Below are 17,140 nucleotides of genomic sequence, written 5' to 3'. Positions count from 1 at the left end.
CGTTCTCAATGATTAGCGCATTGGCCAGAGAGTCTTGGGTTCAATTCTCCATCAAGAGCACACTGCCTGAGTTGCAGGTTCTTGATCCCCAGACTGGTGCAAGGGACAACCAATTGATGTGTCTCTCTCACATTGATGTTTCTCTCTCCTCTCCCCCTTCCTTTCTTTTATTCTACCTAAAAATCAATGGAAAAACCTCAACAGGGTGAGGATTTACAAAACATTCTCTCTCTCTCTCTCTCTCTCTCTCTCTCTCTCCTCTCTCTCTCTCTCACTCTCCTCTCTCTCTCTCACTCTACAAGGGCAATTTGGCAGAAATAAAAACATCAAAAATTAGAACACTGTTTATGCTTGGTATTCTCCAAAGCTGAGATGGCAGCCAAGCACCCACTCTCTGAAGACTGTAGGGTTGCTATTAATCACGTGGCATCTTACGAGCTGCACATCAGTGATGCTCATTTATCTATGGCCTGTTATTACATTGAAGGCCTAGGAGAACCTTGTTTTGCTGCATTCTTTGAAGACCAAGCTGAGGTGAAGAGGGAACATGGAAAGCAATTCTTGAGATACAGGATGTGGGAGTAATATCTGCCTTCCAGTGACTAAGAAACAGACAACTGGGGAATTGGCACACAAGCTCTACAGTCTGTCCTGGAGTTGGAGAACAAGCTCGCTAGCTCTTGCTAGACCTGAAGAACATAGCTTCTGCCAACAATGAATATGATGTCTGCTTCATGGGAAAGTGCCTGGATGAACAGAAGAGTAACACAAAGTACCGGCAAAACCAGCTAGTATATCATAAGGAGTTAGAAAATCAGGCCCAGGAGGAGGAAGCCCCATTGAAAAAGCCTGCTGTAGTGTGAGGTAAACAGACCTAACGCCCGAAGGCAGCAAAGCAAGTCTCCCCATTGGAGTAGGTCCCCAAATCAGCCACTTAAGAATCTTAATCTCCATTTGACAGAAGACTGCCTGCCTTCACTGGTGTGTGTGGACAAATAAATCTTTTTGCATTAAAAAACGAAACAAAACTAGAATTCATATGGAAGCAAGCAAAGGGATCTAGCAGAAGCCAAACTTTCTTCAAATAAAAGAATGTTAGAGGCTTCACCTTTCTAGACTGAGGAGCATATTAACACAGATACTTAAAGGAATAGAACATAAAAAAATGCCTTGAAATAAACCCAAACTGCAACAAACATAAAGATTTCTCTGTCTCAAAGAACCTAATCCACAGGGTAATAATGTAACCTCCAAAAAATGGATGTGATAAAAATGATCCAAAGAACCTCCCACTGTCAGACATTTCTGCTGCCTTCCTATTGTAAAATTGATAATGGCATGATTTGCTCATTTAGCTTCAAATGTATTATCAACACAGAAATATTTTTGCTTATTGGTCTCTTCACCAGAATTTACCAAATATTTGTGTGTATTATTATGTGACTTTTATGTGCATGTTCTTTTCAAATATATATATATATTTTTTAAAAATATATTTTATTGATTTTTTTACAGAGAGGAAGGGAGAGAGATAGTCAGAAATATCGATGAGAGAAACATGGATTAGCTGCCTCCTGCACACCCCCTACTGGGGATGTGCCCACAACCAAGGTACATGCCCTTGACTGGAATCGAACCCGGGACCCTTCAGTACCCAGGCTGACGCTCTATCCACTGAGCCAAACCAATCAGGGCTCACAAATAAATTTTTAATTGATTTTTAGAAAGAGAAAGAGAGAAACATTCTGCAAGCCTCCTACCGGGAACCAAGCCCAGACCCAACCATGTGACCTCTTGGTTCCTGCTTTGATGCTCAACTTGCAGAGCAACACCAGCTGGCCTATCGGCATGTTCTTTTATCCGGGTTGATAAAAAATTGATGTCACTGGATCATGGTGACATGATCCAGAATTTAAGATGAGAGGGACTGAGGGAAGGCCCGGGTTGAGTGTGAACAAATGTCAGGCGGGACAACTCGGTCAGAGAATATCAACAAGTCAAAGGGCATTGCAGGAAGGACGGACACAACCCACTGAGAATATGACTTTACCTGAGAAACAGCCACTACTGAACCCTTTCCTCTTCCTCCTCTTCTGGGCTGCTGCCTCGGGCAACAAGAGAGTTTAGCAGCGAATGGACAGACGAAAGTATGCCATTTACCAACACACCCCCTTTCCTGCGCCGCCACCATCCACAGGACTGACCTCACCATGTGGAAAAGACTGGGTCTGCTCCTCGCGGCCACAGGAGGGGTTTAGGGGCAGTAAACAGCAGAGACAAGTGAGTTTTCCACCCCACCCCTTAAAAAATATATATATTTTATTGATTTTTTACAGAGAGGAAGGGACAGGGATAGAGTTAGAAACAGCAATGAGAGAGACACGTAGATCAGCTGCCTCCTGCACTCTCCCTACCGGGATGTGCCGGCAACCAAAGTACATGCCCCTGACCGGAATCGAACCCGGGACACTCGAGTCCACAGGCCGACGCTGTATCCACTGAGCCAAAGCGGCTAGGGCCCCTTCCCACCCTTTTCTTCAAATCTTGTGCGCGCGTGGACACACACACCCACCCACCAGCCACCAGCGGTAGGACCTTTGCAGAGCCAACACTTCCCTTCCGGTGTCAGGCGACACCCGGGCAAACCAACCTCAGGAGCCGAAACTCGGGGCTGGAGGCGGCCGCAGGATGGGGTCAGAAAGGGTGTCCCGGGCCCTGGGGCGGGGTCTCCGGAACCCTAGGGCCCAGGGGAGGACCTGGCGATCCCGGTGGAGAAGACGCTCCAGGGCCCGGAAGCGGAGAACCCACCTAGAGACGTCAGTGGCCCCTGAGGGGCAGCAATGTCGCTGAAGGAAAAAAAGGGAAACGCTTGGAAAGACGGTACCCACGGACCGACTGCTGAGGGTAGGGAGCAGCCTGGGCGCCAGCCATTTTTTTAATTTTAATTTTTTAAAAATTTTATTTTTTACAGAGAGGAAGGGAGAGGGATAGAGAGTTAGAAACATCGATGAGAGAGAAACATGGACCAGCCGCCTCCTGCACACCCCCCACTGGGGATGTGCCCGCAACCCAGGTACATGCCCTTGACCGGAATCGAACCTGGGACCCTTCAGTCCGCAGACCGACGCTCTATCCACTGAGCCAAACCGGTCAGGGCTAGGCGCCATTTTAAGCCGCAAGGGAAGTGCCCGGGCGTCTGAGGAGGACGACGCCTACATTTACACGGAGGACAGGGCCGCCTGCGGGGACGTCAAGGTGCAGGGCGACCCCTAGGGCTTGCGGAGAGGAGGGGACGGTCATGAAACTAGAAAGACAAACTCACGCTCCGCGGTGTGACTTGGGACGTCTCTCCCACCTTCCGAGCTCCTACAAGATGGCGGCGGAGGGTAAGAGGCGTCCCGGGGGCGGGGCTCGCGCGAGGGGCGGGGCTCTGGAACGGCCGCGCTTGCGCTGCTACCACCTGCAGGTGAAAAAAAAAATCTGCGATGGAACTGGCCTGCATGTTTAGTTAAGGGGCCTAGTGAGGAGGCACGCATGCGCAGGCGTGGGGCCTAGCGAGGGGGCACGCATGCGCGGGCGTGGGGCCTAGCGAGGGGGCACGCATGCGCGGGCGTGGGGCCTAGTGAGGGGGCACGCATGCGCAGGCCCGGGAGACAGCCGAAGGAAATTGTTGCAGAGGCGGGACCGGTCCTCAGTCTGGCTTCCGCTTGGTTTGCAGCAAAAGAAAAAAAAAACGCCCACCCGGCAGGGGCGTGGCCTGAGGGGAGCATTAGGGAAGGGGCGGAGCCAAGAGGCTGAGCATGCGCAGTAGCCGCGAAAAAAATAAACCTGAACCTGCGTGGGAAGCCGTCTGGGCAGGGCTGAGCTCCCAAAGTGTCTTTTTCGGGTAAAGAAATGCTCCTCTGAGGTCGGCTGTCTTCATGTCCTCGGCCGTCGCCCGCTAGCGTCCCGGTCCTGTGGGCCACGCCCTGCGCTGTGGCGGGCGTTGCGGCTCGGCGCCGCTGGTGCGGGACCTGAAGGGTAACTTCCTTTGACGGGAGTCGCTGAGCGGCCAGGCCGCGAGCCGGCCTCTGGGTCGCCTCGGGGGCCTCCATGTCCCCGCTCTGTCCGTCATTCCCACACAGGCGGCCAAGTGCCCGACTTCTACGATGGCGGCCCCACGGAAGTGCTACATGGTACGAAGTCTCCAAAGGCCAGAAAGGGCTTCTTCTGCTTTGGCAACTGCAGCAACCAGTGGCCGCCGCGTACACCGCCAGGAATATCGTCACTGTCTCCAGCAGAAGCGCCTCTGCCAGGTCCAGAATCAAAATGAAGTTACCCGTCATCCCCGAAGGCAAGAGCAGGGCCACAGAACCAAGAAGGAAGTTGACCAGGAAGCCGCCATGGACATGTCCCACCTGAGGGATCCGCAGCACTATCTAGATGAGAACAATGAGTGCGTCATCCTGATAGTTTTTTAATTTTATTTTTTAAAGTATATTTTACTGATTTTTTAGAGAGAGGGAGAGAGTTAGAAACATCGAGAGAAACATCGATCAGCTGCCTCCTGCACATCTCCCACTGGGGATGTGCTCGCAACCCAGGTACATGCCCTTGACCGGAATCGAACCTGGGACCTTTCAGTCCGCAGGCCGACGCTCTATCCACTGAGCCAAACCGGTTTCGGCTGAAATCTTTTTTTAAAAAAATAGATTTCTTTATTGATTTCAGAGAGGAAGGGAGGATAGATAGAAACATCAATGTTGAAAGAGAATCATTGATTGGCTGCCTCCTGCACACCCCCAGTGGGGATCGAGCCTGCAACCCAGACATGTGCCCTTGGCCAGAATTGAACCTGGGACCCTTCAGTCCGCAGGCTGACGCTGTATCCACTGACCCAAGTCGCAGTGGTCAGCAAACTCATTAGTAAACAGAGCCAAATATCAACAGTACAATGATTGAAATTTCTTTTGAGAGCCAAATTTTTAAAACTTAAACAATATAGGTAAGTACATTGTTAACTTAATTCGGGTACTCCTAAGGCTTAGGAAGAGCCACACTCAAGGGGCCAAAGAGCCGCATGATGAAGAGAGGAGTAACCAGTAAAGGCTTTGCCACATTCTCTACATTTATAAGGTTTCTCTCCTGTATGAACTCTCTGATGTGTAGTAAGGTGTGAGAACGATATAAAGGCTTTGCCACATTCTCTACATTTGTAATGTTTCTCTCCATTATGAATTTTCTGATGTCGATTCAGGTTTGAGGCAGAAAGGAATCCTTTACCACATTCTCTACATTTATAAGATTTTTTTCCACTGTGGATTTTTTTCTTGAATATTTGACTGGAGATTATAACACGAGGATTCCATTTGTCAGCTTTCTCCCCAGGATGAATATTCTCTTTTTCAGTGTAATTTGAAGACTGTTGAAAAGACTGGACACATTTATTTCTGTTGTGTGTCTTCTCGACAATAGGAATAACCTCACGTATTTTGTGATTGCACCTTGGGTCACAGACTCTTCCACTTTTATAATGCTCCTCTGCAAACTCGCTTCTCTGATGATTAAGATATGACTCTTGCTTAATTTTTTCCCAATTTTCATTCCACTGATAACTTCTGTCTCCATTATGTGTACTCTGGTAGTAATGGGAGATGGAAAGACTTTTATTGACAGTTATAATTTCATTAAACATGTACACTTGTTCCAAAAGAACCATTTTGTGATACTCATTAAACCAAGATAGTTGTGTAAAAAAAGCTCTAATTTATTAAAATTATAGACAAAATTAAATACAAAACAATAATTGTCAGAGGAAGAATGAATTCTTGTTTACAAGACTGCCAGCCCTAACGTGTTTGGCTCAGTGGATAGAGCATTGGCCTGCGGACTCAAGGGTCCCAGATTTGATTCCAGTCAAGGGCATGTACCTTGGTTCCAGGCACATCCTCAGTAGGGAGTGTGCAGGAGGCAGCTGACAGATGTTTCCCTCTCATCAATATTTCTTACTTTCTATCCCTCTCCCTTCCTCTCTGTAAAAAATCAATAAAATATATAAGAACCAAAAAAAGATTGCCAAATTGCTGAGCCAGCAAGATTCAATGGTTGAGTATCAAAATTTGAGCCAGAAGGTTGGTTCCCATCCCCATCAGGGCACAAGCCCTGGGTTTGGAATCAGTCCCCAGTGTGAGGAATGCAGGAGGCAGCCAGTCAATGATTCTCTCTCATCAAGGATGTTTGCCTATCTCTCTTCATCTCCCTGTCTATCTGAATCGAAAAAAATATATTTTGAATAAAATAAGAATAAAAGTACTAGCTGGTTTGGCTCAGTAAATAGACCTTTGGAAAGCAGACTGAAGGGACTGGGTTTAATTCTAGTCAAGGGCACATGCTCAGATTGCGGGTTCCATCCTCAGTAGGGGGCATGTAGGAGGCATCCAATCAATGATTTCCTCTCATCATTGATGTTTCCATCTCTCTCCCTTCCTCTCTGAATTCAATAAAAATATATTTAAAAGTGATAATAATCCTATGTAATAAAAGCCTAATATGCTAAGTGTCCATTCCTCTGGTCATCCATTCAGCCAAGCAAAGTATAATATGCTAATGATATGCTAAGGCCGTTCAACCGCTCACTATGACATGCACTGACCATCAGGGGGCAGACGCTCCGACCAGTAGGTTAGCTTGCTGCTGGCTTCCGTAGATCGGGACTGAGGAAGATGGGCCGGATACACCCTGGAGTCCTCCCATGGTCCCTCGCCGGCTGGCCAACCTCCTATATCCCTCCCCAGCCCCGATCTTGCACCCGTGGGGTCCCTTGGCCTGAGCTGCACCCTCTCGTAATACGGGACCCTTCAGGGGACATCGGAGAGCCAGTTTCAGCCCCATCCTGCAAGCTAGGCTGAGGGACCCTACTGGTGCACAAATTTGTGCACCGGGATGCTAGTAATAATAATAATAATAATAATAATAATAATGATTGCCCAATTGTGAATATTTAAATTTTATAGGTATATTGTAAATCTCTACATTTTAGAAATTATTGCATGAAAATTTCATCCATCCTACATTTAAAAAATTCAAATGATTATATACACTACAGAATATGTGAACTCCTACTTTATCCAGATTTCCTTTCCAAGAATGCATAACATTAAAAGTTGTTTTCAACTTTCACCTGCAGAAACACACTAATCTGCCAGTGTAACTGACTTTAAAGCGGAAGATTTCCCAAATGCATAATACACTTCACCTCTTTAGGTAACAAGAATTTTATTATGAGAACTGTTCCAGATTAGTTCTGTTTATAATAACCTCTTTCCTCACCACACTTTTCCTCAAATACCAAGACTTCCATTAAGTGTACATTATGAAAGCGACACCTTTTATATCTTACCAGCATCATTTCAGAGAATAAATCTTGTATTCTGGTCTTGGGCATAAAGGCCAGGTCATCAGATGACATAGCTGAAAGAAAACCATTTTCAGCTTTTTTCTGCCGGTGAACGTTGTGGAGTAAGCATTGTTGGAATTTCCCCTGTTGCAGTCATCATGTCTAAGTCTGAGTCTCCCAAAGAGCCGGAGCAGCTGCGGAAGCTCTTTATCTGAGGTTTCAGCTTTGAAACAACCGCTGAGAGTCTGAGGAGCCATTTTGAGCAATGGGGAACACTCACGGACTGTGTGGTGATGAGAGATCCAAACACCAAGCGCTCCAGAGGCTTTGGGTTTGTCACCTATGCCACTGAGGAGGAGACGGATGCAGCCATGAACGCAAGGCCACACAAGGTGGACGGAAGAGTGGTGGAACCAAAGAGGGCTGTCTCGAGAGAAGATTCTCAAAGACCTGGTGCCCACTTAACTGTGAAAAAGATTTTTGTTAGTGGTATTAAAGAAGACACTGCCCTAACCGGTTTGGCTCAGCGGATAGAGCGTCGGCCTGCGGACTGAAGGGTCCCGGGTTCGATTCCGGTCAAGGGCACGTACCTGGGTTGCGGGCACATCCCCAGTGGGGGGCGTGCAGGAGGCAGCTGAATCGATGTTTCTCTCTCATCGATGTTTCTAACTCTGTATCCCTCTCCCTTCCTCTCTGTAAAAGGTCAATAAAATATATTAAAAAAAAAAAAAAGACACTGAAGAACATCACCTAAGAGATTATTCTGAACAGTATAGGAAGATGGAAGTGATTGAAATCATGACTGACCGAGGTAGTGGCAAAAAGAGAGGCTTTGCTTTTGTAACCTTTGACGACCATAACTTTTTAGACAAGATTGTCATTCAGAAATACCATATTGTAAATGGCCACAACTGTGCAGGAAAGCTCTATCTAAGCAAGAGATGGCTAGTGCTTCGTCCAGCCAAAGAGGTCGAAGTGGTTCTGGAAACTTCGGAGGTGGTCGTGGAGGTGGTTTTGGTGGAAACGAAACTTTGGTCGTGGAGGAAACTTCAGTGGTCGAGGTGGCTTTGGTGGCACCTGTGGTGGCGGTGGATATGGTGGCAGTGGGGATGGCTATAATGGATTTGGTAATGATGGTGGTTATGGAGGAGGTGGCCCTGGTTACTCTGGAGGAAGCAGATGCTATGGAAGTGGTGGACAGGGTTATGGAAACCAGGGTAGTGGCTATGGTGGGAGTGGCAGCTATGACAGCTATAACAACGGAGGAGGCGGAGGCGGCTTTGGCGGTGGCAGTGGAAGCAATTTTGGAGGTGGTGGAAGCTACAATGATTCTGGCAATTACAACCATCCATCTTCAAATGTTGGGCCTATGAAAGGAGGAAACTTTGGAGGCAGAAGCTCTGGCCCTTATGGTGGTGGAGGTCAATACTCTGCCAAACCACGAAACCAAGGTGGCTATGGCGGTTCCAGCAGCAGCAGTAGCTATGGCAGTGGCAGAAGGTTTTAATTACTGCCAGGAAACAGAGCTTAGCAGGAGAGGAGAGCCAGAAGTGACAGGGAAGCTACAGGTTTCAACAGATGTGTGAACTCAGCCAAGCACAGTGGTGGCAGGGCCTAGCTGCTACAAAGAAGACATGTGTTAGACAATACTCATGTGAATGGGCAAAAAAACTCCAGGACTGTATTTGTGACTAATTGTATAACAGGTTATTTTAGTTTCTGTTCTGTGGAAAGTGTAAAGCATTCCAACCAAGGGCTTTAATGTAGATTTTTTTTTTTTAACCCATGCTGTTGATTGCTAAATGTAATAGTCTGATCATGGCACTGAATAAATGTGTCTTTAAAAAAAACACAAAAAAAAACGAAACAAAAAAAACCAAATTTTCAGTTTTCACAATCAGGTGAGTACACTTTGAAGTTACCAGCAACTTATAAGCCAAATGACATCTTTGAGGACCCCAAGAGCCAGTGAAGGATTCAAGGAAAGCTCTAGATAGGTGCAACGAGGAAAACTCACATCAAAGAGGGACAAAGAGTTGCTTACATTTGCCGATTATATCTGCTCAAACCCCCTGGCACACAATGGCAATATTATAAAAACACTCCCAATTCCCACTATCTTCACTGAAGAGACAGAGATGAGGCAAGTGCATGTTCAGTGATCTCCCTGTTTTAAAAGCATCTTGAATAAGAAGCGTCTGTTGTGCATGACACAGAGTGCGAACAGAATGGCGGTACACAGTGAGTGCCCTGTAGTGGCTGCTAGAAAGACACAATGAGAAATTGTTTGAGCACCACAAAGAATGTGATACTGAAGATATCTATCAATCCTGAAAGATACAGTGGGTCTGAGAAAGAAACAGAAAATATTTCCAACTGAGAAATTAAACAGACAGCCGAACCAAGAATAGAGATCCTAAAAATAGTGTTGACCGAAAGTAGAATTTGTTCCACAGATAGTTACTAGTTTCCTCCTATAGAAAGCATGTTCAATTCGTTGAGGTTCTGCTTCCCGGCATATGTCGATAGTTTGGCTCAAATAAACTCACAAAAATTCTTTTAAAAAAAAAGAAAAAGCATGTTCAAAAGCCTGCTACTTTACAATTCAGCAATCTCAGCAAAAGATATCACGTCATGGAAAAAAAAAAAAAAACAACAGAAAGTGTATCATAAGGAAAACAAAATAAATGTAATCAAACTGGCACCACATTAATGGAAATATATTAATTACCTCAAAAAATAATGGAATATCTTAAAGCCAAAAAGGAGAAAAAAGAAAACTATACAAAATCACCAAAATATTATGTAACCAAAATAAAAATATGAGAAAGTACTTTATAAATACCGAAGGGGGATATTGAAATACATAATATCTGAATTAAAAAAATACAGTACAATCATGAATGGAAGATGTGATCAACTCAAAACATCAAAGAATTTGTCTGGCAGTGGTGGCTAAGTGGTTGTTTCTACCTATGAACTAGGAAGTCACAGTTTGGTTCTACATTAGGGCACAGGCCTGGATTGAAAGCTCAATCCCCAATCATACAGGAAGCAGCTGATTGATAATTCTCTCTATTCACTGGTGTTTCTATCTCTCCCTCTCTTTTCCTCTCTGAAATCAATAAAGATACACTGAAAAAATAGTAATTAAATAATCAAAAGAATTTGTACAGAAATCATTAAAATTATAATTCATTGACATTTTGATTCAGAGAAGCCAACAAACACGTGGAAATGTGAACAGAAGCTAAGGAACTCGTAAGATACTAACAAATTGGCTACCAAGGGGACTCCATAGAGACAGAATAGTGAAAAGCAGTAGGTAGCTTATATAAAAAATTAATCGTTTAAGATCCTGACAATTGGAGAAAGCAACATTACAAATGCAAGCAGCTCATGAATTCTAAGTAGAATGAATATAAACATGGGAACAGAAAAAAACAATGAAAATATGTGTCCCAGAATACTATCTAAAGACCTAAAAAATTACTCCTCATGGAAAGGACAGCTCCTCTAAGATCATTAGGGGGTTTCTAAACAGAAAAATATTGAGGAGAAAAAGGCATGAAATAAAACATGGAACTGATAAGTGAATAAAAACCATCCAACAAGAATATTTTTTTTATATATATTTTATTGATTTTTTACAGAGAGGAAGGGAGAGAGACAGAGAGCCAGAAACATCGATGAGAGAGAAACATCTATCAGCTGCCTCCTGCACATCTCCCACTGGGGATATGCCCGCAACCCAGGCACATGCCCCTGACCGGAATCGAACCTGGGACCCTTCAGTCCACAGGCCGACGCTCTATCCACTGAGCCAAACCGGTTTCGGCCCAACAAGAATACTGACCGAACAGATGATAAACAATGGAGAGAAAACAACTTTTTCAGCTCCAAAACTTTCTCATTATTAGACCTGACCTACAACAAATCTGTAAGAAATATAGTTCTGGATGCAATTTAAAAATTCTACACAACACTAACATGAACATATAAAGATGCCTTATATGTGGAAAAATATACAGAAATATAAAAATTTGTGTTTTATTAAAGAACCATGTATCACTTTAATTTCTCCTGTGGAACTTTAGAAATTAAAAGGAATCGTCTGACTCAAGAAGCTCAGTAGTTAAGTGTCTATCTGTGAACCAGGAGGTCACAGGTGGATTCCTGGTCAGGGCACATACCTATATTGTGGGCTCTTTCCCCAGTGTGGGGTGTGCAGGAGGCGGTCAATTAATGATTCTCTCTCATCATGAATGTTTCTATCTCTCTCACCATCTCTTTCTCCTCTAAAATAACAAAAAAATGTATTTGTAAAAAATAAAAAATAATAAAATCTTAAATCTCTTCTATAACACAGACAACATTAAAAATACTGTGATATGCCAAAACCGGTTTGGCTCAGTGGATAGAGCGTCGGCCTGCGGACTGAAGGGTCCCAGGTTCGATTCCGGTCAAGGGCATGTACCTGGGTTGCGGGCACATCCCCAGTGGGGGGTATGCAGGAGGCCGCTGATTGATGTTTCTCTCTCATCGATGTTTCTAACTCTCTATCCCTCTCCCTTCCTCTCTGTAAAAAATCAATAAAATATATCAAAAAAAAAAATACTGTGATATCAACTTATGTTGGTACATGGGAAGAAATCACAACCAGCAGAGATTTTGTATGAAATTGACAGTATGGTTTAAGGTACATTGTTATAATATTAAGACATTTTAAGTACTTTCCATGGTGACAACAAAAAATAGAAAACAAATAAAATGATATCTGCTAAGAGGTGACAATTCTGTATTGGAAATCACAGACTCCACATTTCTAAAAATATATATACACTAATGGTCCCTTGAACAAAGATTCACGCAATAGGCCTTCCTTCCCCTGGATGCCGGCACCAGTTTTTCTCTGGCACCCAGGACCCAGGCCTTTAGTCTGGCCGCATCAGCGAGGAGTGGCTTCTCTGCTCCGGCTGCTCCCAGCCCCTGCTTTTTATCACCCCAGCTCCTCGAGCAGAGGCCAGGGCTGGCTGGAAGCCTGGGTTGCCCCCGCTGACCCAGGCCCCCAGCCATTCCTTGAGCAGAGTCCTGGGTCAGTGGGAAGCTTGGCTTCCTCCGTCACCAAGAGCAACGCAAGCCTCCTGCTCGCTCCAGCTCCAAGGTCACTGCCATCTTCAGTTGTCTTCAGTATTCACTCCGTGCCTCTGTATGCAAATTAAACATAATCTTTGTTGGGTTAATTTGCATAGTTGCTCTAATTGGTTGCTGGGTATAGTGGAGTGGCAGAGTGATGGTTAATTTACATGTTTCTATTTTATTAGTGTAGATATGTAATAGAGATATAGGGATGTATATATATTTAATTTCTCAAAACATGGTATATAAAACCAACCAATGAACTTAGCTCTGTTCCTACTAAAAGTAGATCAAGTTAAATAGGCCATGAACCAAAATGAACCCAATATGCATTAACAAATAAAATATCAGACCGCCCTAGCTGGTTTGGCTCAGTGGATAGAGAGTTGGCCTGCGGACTGAGGAGTCCCAGGTTCGACTCCGGCCAAGGGCACATGCCTGGGCTGCGGGTTCAAACCCCCGTAGTGGACCTGTTGGAGGCAGCCAATCAATGATTCTCATCATTGATGTTTCTTTCTCCCCTTATCCCTTTCTCTCTAAAATCAATAAAGAAATATATGTGAAAAATTAATTTAAAAAAATAAATAAATATAGTATCAGCCTTAAAACCATGAAGACACTGAAAGAAAGCATAGTCAATGAACTTTACCATCACTCTTAAAAATACTGGTTTGCATATATCTTCCTAGGCATAACAAAGCAGCTAAAAAATAAAGAAATGAGACTACAAAAGAATAAGTTTGGCATACCAAAAGAAACCACAAAATAACAACCCAGGAATATTACATCCTCAAAAGCTAAAGATCCAAAATACATAAGGAACTCACACAATATATCACCAAAAAGAAAAACAACATGATTGAAAAATGGGCAGAGGACCTGAACGGACATTTCCTAAACAGGACATAAAGATGCACAATAAACATACTGGTATTAAATGACATTCAACCCCTTCAGCATCAGAGAAATGTAAATGGACACCACCACGAAATACCACCAAACACCTAACAAGATGCCAATCATCCATAAATCAAAAACCGACAAGTATCACCAATGAAGTGGAGAAATGAGAACAATCATGCATTGTCAGTAAGATTATAAACACACTAGAAGCCCAGTGCACGAATTTGTGCACAGGTGAGGTTCCTTGGGCTGGCCGGTGATCAGGGCTGACTGGCCAGGAGGAAGGCTCGCAGAAGGTTGGCCGGCCAACGCTGGTTGGCTATGGGAGCACATGGACCACTGGGCAGGCTCGAGGGAGGAATCATGGGAAGGTGACCAGCTCAGGGAGGTTGGCTGTGGAAGCACACTGACCACCGGGGGCAGTTCCTGCGTTGAGTGTCTTACCCCTGGTGGTTAGTGTGTCGTCATAGCAACCAGTGGACCAGGCATAACGGTCACTTAGGCTTTGATATATGTAGATTCGTGGAGCCACTCACAAAACACGATGGATGGTTTTCCAATATTTACAGACAAGTACCAGTTAACGCAGCAATTCCATTTCTGGCGATTTATACAGAGAACACGAATAAAAACAGATATACCCACCCATATATCCTTTGTAGCACTATTTGCAATAATGAAGATATCAGACTGGAAAAAAAAGACTATTTTTTTAATGATGCTCTACCATTTGAAATAAAAGGTTTCATTTGATTTGACATGTAAGGCAACAAAATTTGTAACTCATCTCCTTCAAGACGTGACTCACTATGTGTTTATTTTAGAAATGACACTGTAAATGTCACTTCAAATATAACTTCCATGTTATTGAATATAAAACTACATTACTGTTATACACTTCACATTTTTGAACGGTAAATACATAACCAGGTTTGTATTTCAATCCACTGTATTAAAATGAAAACTCCCAAAGTAGCAACACAAACATTAAAGAAAAAACAACAACAACAAAAACAGCATCCTTCACAGAAAAAAACAATAAGAAGCCACTGGCTGAGAAAATATTATTTGTAAAAGTCCACACGGCCCAGCTGACACCGCTCAGGAGTCGAGCATCGACCTACGAACCAGGATGTCACGGTTCAATTCCTAGTCAGGGCACAAGGCACCTGATCCATGATTCTCTCTGACCATTGATGTTTCTATCTCTCTCTGTCTCTCACCTTTTTTTAGAAATCAATAAAATCTATATATTGTCCACTTGGGAGTTTGACCTGGAGTGCAGTTCCATCGCTTGCTATGACATGTGATGATCACCATGGAGCGGTGCGAAATATGACGGGTGACCAGCAGAGGTGGTGGGGCTCTGAGGGAGTGAGGAAAAGAGGAGGCCGAGAGGCCAGGCCTAGGAACACTACCCATGCACAAATGTTGTGCACCAGGTCTACAGTATATATATGGTATATTAATAAAAAAAGTCAATATGTACAGGACAATTATGCAAAACAGACAAAGAAGTCTTCAAACTGAACATTGACAAAATAACCTGAAAAGGACCAAACACCTTAACACACAGCACTACAAAATATATGCCCACAGAAAATCAGTGCAACACGATCCTGCACGTCTTATGTCACTGAGGAAATGCACATTATAACAATGAGAAGGAACAAAGAGCAAAGGCAGGCAACACTAAACCACCATGGAACAGGTCAGAATCCAGAACACTGACCCTACCAAATGCCTTTGTGATGTGCAGCAACTGGAACTCCAATCACTGCTGCTGAAAATGCCAAATGCTACAGGCCCTTAGGGAGACGGTCTGGCGGTTTTGATAAAACTAACCATACACTCACCATGGGATCCAGTAATTGGGCTCCTTACTATTAAACCCAAAAGCCTACAAGGGGGCTGTTTATTCATGATTTATAAAAATTGGAAGCAGTGAAGAGGTATGTCAACAAGTGAATGGACAAATACACCAAAGGACGTACAAATGATGTCTTATTCACTTCTATCCTATCTAATAAAGAGGGAATGTGGTAATTAACACTTTGTTAGCGGGTAGTTTTTATCGCGCGCTAACAGGTGGCGCGGGCCATTTTTGCTAATTTTTTGTGCAAATGGCAACGTTCAGTAAAATTACGATAACTTTAGTTTACGTGTTTATACGTTACCCGCACTCTACCGCTAGTCTATAAAAAACGTACCCTGCCTCTATAAAATACGTGTCCCGCACTCTACTACCAGTCAACATAAAACGTATAAATACGTTTCCTGCATACAATGTGTTAACCTTCACGCCATGGCAAACATGTTGGTGCCCACAGCCAATAAGGAGAGAATATGCTAATTGACCTCCATTCCCTCAAAGATGGTGGCACCCACATCCACAAGATGGCCGGCAGGGAAGGGCAGTTGTGGGCGATCAGGTCAGCAGGGGAGGGCAGTTAGGTGCGACTAGGCCGGCAGGGGAAGGTAGTAAGGGGTGACCAGGCTGGCAGGGGAGGGTAGTTGGTGGTGATCAGGTTGGCAGGGTAAGGCTGTTAGAGGCAACCAGGCCGGCAGGGGAGGGCAGCTGGGAACGACCAGGCCATCAAGGGAGGACCGTTGGGGGTGACCAATCCGGCAGGGGAGGGCAGTTGGGGGCCACTGGGCCAGCAGGGGAGCAGTTAGGCATTGATCAGGCTGGCAGGGGAGTGGTTAGGGAGTGATCAGGCTGGTAGGCAGAAGCGGTTAGGGGCAATCAGGCAGGCAAGCAGGCGAGCAATTGGGAGCCAACAGTCCTGGATTGTGAGAGGGATGTCCACTGCCAGTTTAGGCCCGATCCCTGTGGGATTGGAACTAAATCAGCAATCGGACAACCCCGAATGGGTACCAGATTGGAGAGGGTGCTGGCTGGGCTGAGTAACACCCTCCTCCTAGGTGCACATTCGTGCACTGGGCCTTTAGTAAAGAAATAATACATCAAGCCATGAAAAGATATGATAGAAGCCTAGATAAATAGAACTAAGTGAAAGAATCTGAGCTGCCTGCACAGGTAGCCTAGTTGCTTAGAGGATCGTACCAATATAATCAAGTTGTAGGTTTAATCTCTGGTCAGGGCACATACAAAAACATCAACTAATGCCCAGATAACTTTCTATCTCTCTCTAATTTCCCTTCCTCCCTTAATTCAATAAAATCTTAGAAAATAAAAGAGAATGGAGTGTGAATTTTGATAAAGGCTTTCCCATTTTCAATCCAGGTTGTCATCTGGCCAGAACACATGGCAAAATCTTAGAATATTCTAGAAAATGATTTTCTAAAATATCATTTTCTGACAGCACCTTAATTAGTGTAGACAACATATAAAGTGTGCAAACACTGAGTTCCTAATTCACATATATCACAAAGTTTTGCTTTGCGATGCCCAATTTGTAACTCTTTAAAAATATATATATAAATTTTTATTGCTTTCAGAGAAAAATGGAGAGGGAAAGAGAGATAGAAATATCACTGATGAGAGAGAATCATTGATTGGTTGCCTCCTGCACGCACCCGACTGGACCCAAGCATTGGCCCTTTACCAGAATCGAACTGGGGGCCTTTCAGTCTGCAGGCCGGCCCTCAATCCACTGAGCCCAACCAGCTGGGGCTTAATTTGTTCCTTGAGAGCATGAATCTAACACAGAAAGCAGAAGCCCCAAGAGATGTTAATATAATAAAGGAAACAAAACCCTG

The 17,140-nt window shown here is 44.3% G+C and overlaps 1 protein-coding gene and 2 pseudogenes across 8 annotated transcripts in view; 2 read left to right on the top strand and 1 right to left on the bottom strand.

The window, feature by feature from the left end:
* Window positions 1-317: 317 nt before the first annotated feature.
* LOC132217265 (ferritin, heavy subunit-like) lies at window positions 318-863 on the top strand (annotated as a pseudogene).
* Window positions 864-3,000: 2,137 nt separating this feature from the next.
* LOC132216134 (zinc finger protein 883-like) overlaps window positions 3,001-17,140 on the bottom strand; it is a 79,361-nt gene continuing 65,221 nt past the window's right edge. For all 8 annotated transcript variants that reach the window (XM_059665239.1, XM_059665240.1, XM_059665245.1 and 5 more), the window contains 2 exons: window positions 7,379-7,449; window positions 3,001-4,418 (listed from right to left, as the gene is read on the bottom strand). In XM_059665239.1, the coding sequence (XP_059521222.1) occupies window positions 3,552-4,418; window positions 7,379-7,449 (938 nt within the window). In that variant the 3' untranslated portion in view covers window positions 3,001-3,551. The remainder of the gene's footprint in view (window positions 4,419-7,378; window positions 7,450-17,140) is intronic.
* On the top strand, window positions 7,519-9,209 carry LOC132216157 (heterogeneous nuclear ribonucleoprotein A1-like; annotated as a pseudogene).

This window comes from Myotis daubentonii, chromosome 15, assembly GCF_963259705.1.
Source record: "Myotis daubentonii chromosome 15, mMyoDau2.1, whole genome shotgun sequence".
In the NCBI taxonomy this organism is placed as follows: Eukaryota; Metazoa; Chordata; class Mammalia; order Chiroptera; family Vespertilionidae; genus Myotis; species Myotis daubentonii.
Note: the sequence above shows the minus strand (reverse complement) of the source record. Positions and strands in the feature narration are given on the sequence as shown.